An 8323-nucleotide genomic window follows, 5' to 3' on the forward strand; every position below is an offset into this window, starting at 1 on the left:
TTGTTATTATTTATGTGACAGAAACTACAAATAAAAATAGCCGAAATGTACAAAAATATTGTTTAATTCATGATCAAAATTCATTCTCACAACCACACAATACAAACGAAAAACGTACTTTATACTATAATAAATATACTTAAATATCTTATAGTGTAAAGAATCACCAAGTATATGTGCCGTCTTCTGTATTGTATTTAACACTATCCAGAGGTTTTACAATACTTGGATCTGGAGAACAGAAATGTTGTAACATCTCTTCACTTATGCCACAGTCTGATAAGTTTTCTTTATTGAACGCTTTTGTGAAGTGATTTGGTTCGTTTTCTTTTGAGGCCTCATCTGAAACAAAGGTGTATTATTGTCACTACTATAGCCATAGTACCATTATCACCAGCTTGGATTTAATATTGTTTTATATGTATAAGAGGTCTAGGCGAAACAAGCTAGCCCACCTTTATAAATACATTGACCATTTTTATAAATCTTGGTCTTTTTTATACTAATATAGTAGCTAACAAGCATACAGCCCGTCTGATAGTAAATCGGAATGGTAGCCTATGGACGCCTGTAATACGAGAGATGTCGATCTTTAAGAAACTTTAATACCGAAATAAAGTGCAATTGAATAAATAGCTATATTAAGAAATTTTTTGTGTTGTATGTTATTTTTGCTATGAAGTCCTATTTAGGTTTAAGGAAAAAAGACAAATTATAAAAACTATTGAGGTCAGAAGGGAGAAAATATTGGGACACTTGATACGATACATGAAAATTATAATAGTAAGATAGAAGGAACGAGGGGAAGGGGTAGACCAAGGCATAGGTTACATCAGGCAGACCAAGAAAGTTGGTATCGTGTCCATACCAAGAGAAGTGACTTGCTGAAAATCGCAGTAGCAAGAGCTTCAGCGATAAGAACGTAGCTCTTAAATAGGAAATGAAATTAAAAAAAAAATGTTAATTTTATAGGGCCAGCTTCGACACACATTTTTTTAGTCAACTAGAATGGCAAACAAGCAGACAGTCCACCCGATGGAAAGTGGTAACCGTTGCCTATAGACATGAACAGTACCATGGTCATAACAGTATAGTTTCGCTCATGATACCCTATGTATTGCCATTTCCGAGGCCTAAGGTGTTATACCCTGTAAATTCACTGCCATATTCCACTCTTCAAATCGAAACACTATGTACCCATATACTAAGGTTTTAAAATATATAATAAGTACCTTCAGCAATTTTCTGGGCAGCCCAAGAGAAAGCAAGCGTAGGCTGGTGATGAGCGAATGTAGCGCTAAACTGCGCCGTTGAACTCGTCTTCAGAACGTTGAATAGTGTATGCACAGTGGTTGGCAGTATTGGCCCTTTCAGTTCTATTGAGTAGTATTTTTTGTTATCGGAATGTAGTGTGTTCTCTCGAACCTGTAAAAGGGAATAAAATATTAAAATTAGTGGCTATTATTATTTGATAATTTTGTAATTTTTAAATGATGCAAACTTGGACTTGAAAATTTAGAAGTTTAGACTGGGATTTCATTAATGTCTAATTTACTGTTCATATGGTGATGGTTAGCGTTTTCATCGATTCCCACTTTAACATAAAAATAATAATAATAAATTGAAGCAAATTAGAGAACCTCATTTTTTAATAAAGTAAAAAGACAAGCTCACATGTAACGACTGTAACGTGGCGCCGTGGAAGGCTGTGGGCGCGAGCAGCGTGGGTGGCACAGCGGCGAGTGGACCGGTGGGACTGGCGAGCGACTTGCAGTTGAGTAGGAAATCGAACAGCGCCTGCGCATCCGCGCCTCGCACCACCACCAGGGACTCCGCTGCACTGTCTACGCTGCTCTCCGCGCTCTGGGTTATGCGTGCCTGAAAATTACATTTTTTTGTTACAATCCCTATTACATTTTTTTTTACAATTCATATAAGTACCTACAAATTGCTATTTTAAACGGATATTCGTGGTATAGAAGTTCAGATCGATTTAGGTAAAATACAAATTTCAGAAATAAATGCTAATAGCGCCAAGAGTGTACCTCTTGCTTGATTGTTCATAATACAGGGTATCCTATGATGAAATCTTTGGGGTGATTGCACTCACATCATTTAATCAAATTTGGCATCATCATCATCATGTCAGCCTAGTAAGAGGGACGCTGCTGTACATCCCTCACCTTATTTATTAATTAAATTAAGTATTTAATAATAAGCCAGACAAAATTAACAAATAAAAAAAGACACACCAAGAATATTTATTAAATACGAGTATGCTAAGTACAAAAATGAATAAAAGAAATATGTCTTGAAAATAGTACCTGTGTGTTGTTAATTTTCTTTATGACGTCCGTCTCAAGTCCCAGCTGTGACAGGAAATGATCGGGATCTTCCTCATCGCCGGAGCCATCATCCTTACGCTGCGACTCTTGGGGTAACTTAGTTTCTTCCATTGTATCATAACAACTGTCGAATGAGGAGTTCTTTGGTCGGTCCTCGTCGGACGTGTTGAATTTTTTCTTGTCGGGACGGAGCGGCATTGTGAATTCTACATCTGGAACGAAAACAAGGACTGATTTTCAACAAAACTTTTAGTAGTTTTTTCCAACCGTCACATAATTACATAACTGTATATTTGTTTATGTATTAATATAATAGTTGTAGCACTTCAGCTGCCCGCTAACGAAATGCTTTCTTACTGTACTGGGTTGACTGGAAGAGATCTCTGTCAGAGATAAGTCCACCCTTGCTTACAACATTTATAAATACATTATTTTATATGTAACTTACAAGTGTACAAATAATTTCCTTAGATATTTACAGAATAGCTTTTGTCTCTCTGCATAGTTCAAGGTTTGTATTATTAAGTTAAAAATGATTTTTTTTTGTTTTTTTTTTGATGCGTAGAAATGGTATGGTAACCTCGCCTGCGCTAACGGTATACGCTGGCGGAGCACCAGTGAAGGGTGATAGATGAGAATGAAAACAGGCCAGTTAGCCCATCATGTTGAATTCATCAGGAATTAATCATGATAGTTTTCAGGGAGAACCGCGAGGAGGTCGACCTGGTTGGGTATATTGCTTGCAATGGGATTCTCAGTCTCCATTACTAACAATCCCTTTCCCCCAGTTAAAAGTGTTAGTCATATAAATGTACCTACCCCCCAAAGGGAGGTCTATTTTGAGCAGTGTATAGTTAACGACTGATATGATGATGATACATAGATATATAAGTTCAGCAGCTAGTTATCAATGGCATAGCTGACGGCCCGCAGATTTCACGGTACGGGCGCCACTACTATACATGACCTCTAAGTAAAGCATAATTCCATAGCGCAAAAGTAACACCATCGAGCCCAATGTGTAATATGGAAAAGCATTAATAGTTGTGGTATAAAACGACAGAAAATGAAGTTATTCAGTTCCACTATTAGTATAAATGTTTGAATTTTTATGAAGTAAATTAAAATATAGTCTATTTGTTATTCGAATTTCACGCGGCTGGAGCTACGGGACATAGCTAGTAATTTTACCTTACCTTCATGCCGTAATGTTTGTCTAAATCCTCGAGTAGTCGGCGCTATGAGGACGCAGGGTTCAGATACGCCGCAGAGTCCGGCCGCCCGGAACAGACATGTGAATGTGTTTGCGCATACGTAGAAGTATGGACAGTGGCGCGCGCGTAGCAGCTGGAACCATTCACGACAATTTCATAAATGCATTATATTTTTTATCTACCAACTTCCTTAGAAGGAAGGGATTGTTACTAATAGGGATTTTAGAAGTCCTATAACTAGCAATAATAATCACTCCAGCTAATCCCTATGAGGTCTTTCCTGGAAGTTATTGTCCTTAATTCCTGGTTGATTCGTCATCATACCTCACTACGGAACTCTATCAGCATGTATTATATTAACAGTTTAGGGTAAATCTTTTAAATAAGTGGCAAATAAATTTAAAAAGAGAAGTTGCCTTACCCGATATATACTAGTGTGATAACATATCTGTCTATAAATTATTTTGCTTAAGGGAGTTGACATGAAGAAAGATAGTTTTATAAAATATATTACCTGGAACAAAGACCTGAAGCTCTCACACCAGTCTCTATGCAATGCTTGTTTGACCTCATCGTTTGTGGCCATAAAATTGGTAGCAGAAACTTTCCCAGAGGAGCGAGGGTATAAATTCAGCCAGGGTAGATGGGGATGTTGCCAGTATAGGCAGGTCTGGTGGAAGAGGGCCCGCGGAGATGTGTCCAAGGTGGGTGACGAAGTCGTATCGAGACATCTTACAAACCTGGCAACAAAGTTTATCTCGTATAAAATTTTATTTATGTATATTGTATATTTTAATTTTTTTTTAAATATTACATAATTAACATATTAATTAAATACTAACAGATAGACAAATCTTTATTGTTTCCTCTAAAAGATTACAATAGTAAACTTATTATAGATATAAACAATTACAAGTAATAATCACAGTGAGAAAACAATGGGTAGCTTTATTGTTAAAAGCAATCTCTTCGGGGCAACCTTTGAGTAATTATAAATAGTTTGATCAGAGGCACGATGAAAATTCTATCATTTCTAAATATGGAGATGTAATGTAATGTACATACAAATCTCTGCTCATTATTGTATATATATACACATGCATATACATATGTACATACATACGTGCATATAAACACACAAATATATAAAAACATATAAATACTGCTCATATAAAATTTTTTGATATCTGAAAAAATAAGCATGCTAACTAGACAAAAATTTATACATATACGTATTTATAACAAATGGGTTACTTTTATCTTGTAATATAATGGCAAAGACTCACTCGTGTAATTTTAAAGTAACACTTTAGTCACATGGTTATGTTGTACACCTTATGTCAAAGGATACAATGGTTGTAGTAGACTTAGCTTAATCCTAACATTATAACATTATAAATGTGAAAGTGACTATTCACTACACATACATAGTATTTAGGAAGAATAACATAGGCTACTTTTTATCCTGGTTAAATGAAGTTGAGAGCTCAACAGCTAGTTTTTACTAATAAAAACTGATAAAGCTAACAATTTCCAAATATTCATTTTAAACATTCCTTTTTATTATAAAAAAATATTAACCCTGTTATTCCCGAAGCCTCTTCACTTGCTTTCAGCATGGATGTCCAAGCAAACGGTTTGGGGGACATTAGTCTCATTTTAGTTTTTAGTGCCCAATCAATAGGTAAGTGTTTGTATTTCTTTTCAACAATTTCCTGAAATAAAGCACATAACTTTATGACTACCTGATTATTATTATCAGTTTCTTTATTTATTTGTTAGCATTTATTTATTCATTAGTACAAATATGTGTACATGGTGGACTTAATGCTAAAAGCATTCTCTCCCAGTTAACCATAGGGAAGTGTCAGAATACTCGAATGCAGTACTACTAATTATTGATATACATACATTCTTATTATTGTAAAATAGTAATGATAAGAATATGAAAGTATATACAGTTTTAGTTACTGTATCAAAGCTATATTAGTTGGGCTGATTTAAACAGCCATCTTAGATGAATTAATGAACTCTGATTAATAAGGGTTTTTACACTAAGGGTGTTATATTTTTTAATGGATGTGAATGGCAGCCCTATCTGCGCTATTGGTATATGCTGGCGGGTCACCAGTGGGTAATAATAGACGAGGATAAAGTCATGGTTAGTTAGCCTACTGTAACCACAATAATTTCTAAAGGGGACCACATGGAGGTCCACTCAATAGGTTATATTAATTGTCATCATCATTTCAGTCATTGGCTGTCTACTGCTGAATATAAGCCTTCGCCATAAGGGGACTTTTCCCAATAGTTGCCTCGCTTGGCAGGCAGGTTGGAAACCAAAGTTGAGGCTTTTAGAGATGTTTTAAGAAGGATATTGCTGCCATCCCTCTACTATTAAGTTCCCTTAGATGTTTCTTACAACACCCATGGATAAGGAAGGGGTGGCCTATTCTATGCTGGGACCACATGGGCCCTTCAGATATTATTAGTAATAGGCACTAATGGTCTTAATACCCTCTATCTAATCTCTTCCTATGCAAGGTGTAATATTAACAGACTATTACATTTGCTTTTTACAACTGACAACCAGCTGTTAGTAATGCAAACTACCAATCACATTGCTAGCAATGTACTCAGTCAGGTCGACCTCCATGTGGTCCCTGGAAACTACTATGTTGAATTCCAAGTGTATACATCACAATGGGCTAACTGGCCTTGCACTTTCATCCTCATATATCATCTATCACTGGTGCCCTGCCAGTGTATGTCATTAGTGTCACCATTCCATTATCATACGAATTAAGTAAAAAATAGAATTAAGTATGAATGAAACAAAAAAAAAAAAATTAAATAGGTTGCCATTCGCCATAAAAATAAGTGGAGAAAGCATAATTAAAGGACCAAATGGAAAAAGAAATGGAAAGATGTGTTGCTAACTTACAAAAATTTCCTTTGAGATTCACTACAAAAAATAGTGGAGTATCAGAGAAATCATAAAAGACAAATTATAAATGACATTTTATCTTTTGGATTTAATTGTTAATTAGTTTAAAAATAACAAATGAGATGATATTTGTGATATTGTGGTGTTGATAATTTAAATAGTCAAGTCAAATAAGGCATAAAAGAAAAAAAAATATACTTACTGTGTGTACTGAATGGTCTGCAGTGAATTTTTGCAATAAGTTTGAGAAGGTGGATAATTTTTGGATATCTTCTGGAGGCTTCTCGATTTTTGCAGGTAACTTTAGTAATGCAAATAATGTTTTGTCATTGGATTCATCTAATGGTAATTCAATGTCAACTTTGGCTTTCTTATTTTGCTCCAAGTTATTTCTGAATCATATAAAAAGGCATATTTAATATAATAAAAATCATACAAGTAAATAACATATAAATTAATTTTTATAGGACTTGAAATGACAAATATGTTGATCCTCTTGAAAACTTGCAACCAACATTTATAGATATGATCATCACAGACATCACAATCAACATTGTGACACCCAGGGTTCACCACATGTATTGCTATTTCTGAGGACTAAGATATTATGCCTCCATATCTTACAATTTTATTGTCATGCCCTGTGACATAGTACAGCAGTTGCTAGCACAGCTGCTTTTGTAACAGAAACATAAATAAATTAAATATTAAGCTATAATTACTTTGAAAATGGATTTTTTCTTTTGTCTCCATTGATAAGTCTGGAAAAATTTAAATCCTCTGCCTTTCCATTTGGTTTAATTTCTTCACTGCCAGATATTGATGGTTGTTTCATGCGTTCCTAAAATATAGAGTTACTTTATACAACCGCATGTATTTAATGGAAATAAAGAGTACTTAAAGTCCACAAAATCATATTAATTAAAGGGCTAGTGATTACGAAGTAAACGTCTTGAAACATAACATAACAAAACAGAAGATTCATAAAGTATACATAAATTCTTTACCTGTAATGCCTTTTTTCGTTTTTTCAGTCTGTGTATTTGCATTACTTCATTTGGTGTTTTCCATGGTGAAGATGGCTCCATTTTATTTGCAAATTAGAAACGAATATTAAAAATTATGTCAGAGGATAGTATAATTTATTTCATAAATACATAAAATAACTAATAAAACAATAAAAGAACATTTTTAAGAAATTGTTTACATTCAGATAAAAAGATGTACAATAGTAATAATGACAAATACTATAAGAGCAACGAATAACGTGTTAAAATTGACAATAGCAATATTTGACATTGACATTGACAAAACGAACTGAAGAAAAAAAAAATTCTCTAAGGCAAAAGAATTATATCTATACAGCCATGTTAAATAAATTTATAAAATTTCTGTCACATGTCTATGTCCAATAGAGTTAAAGTATTCTTAGAACAGAGTATTTTTTAAAGAATTTTATGATATTATAAAATGACAAAATGTCTATTTTATTATTTTAATAAACAATTAAGTCTAAGATTTGAGAACGAATATTTAGCTAATAAAAGTAGATTTTATGACGATTTTATGTAGATAAAATATGAGAGTCGAGAATACTGGAAATAAAAAAATTCTTAGGTTTGCTTAATTCCCTATAACTTTTTTTATCGACTTCTGTAAAAGGATGAGCTACTCAAATCAATACGTGTATATTATTTAAATCAATTCAAACTGTATACTCAATAACATTCTTTTTTTATATATCTTATATATGTGAAGGTGATTATGTCATTACTATTATTATAGGGATGATTACGACTGTAATACCAAATGGAATA

General features: G+C 33.7%; 1 protein-coding gene across 1 annotated transcript; it reads right to left on the bottom strand.

The window, feature by feature from the left end:
• Positions 1 to 46: 46 nt before the first annotated feature.
• LOC113517376 (protein downstream neighbor of son homolog) lies at positions 47 to 7780 on the bottom strand. The gene is made up of 10 exons (XM_026902031.3): positions 7514 to 7780; positions 7229 to 7347; positions 6709 to 6898; positions 5141 to 5274; positions 4074 to 4299; positions 3542 to 3692; positions 2325 to 2557; positions 1675 to 1878; positions 1233 to 1425; positions 47 to 342 (listed from the first exon to the last, which is right to left on the bottom strand). Exons 1-10 carry the CDS (start codon positions 7592 to 7594, stop codon positions 164 to 166), a joined length of 1710 nt encoding a protein of 569 aa, XP_026757832.2. The 5' UTR covers positions 7595 to 7780; the 3' UTR covers positions 47 to 163.
• Between the last annotated feature and the right edge of the window lie 543 nt (positions 7781 to 8323).

Source organism: Galleria mellonella, unplaced genomic scaffold (genome assembly GCF_026898425.1).
Source record: "Galleria mellonella isolate WM207_F2 unplaced genomic scaffold, CSIRO_AGI_GalMel_v1 utg103, whole genome shotgun sequence".
Taxonomy (NCBI): Eukaryota; Metazoa; Arthropoda; class Insecta; order Lepidoptera; family Pyralidae; genus Galleria; species Galleria mellonella.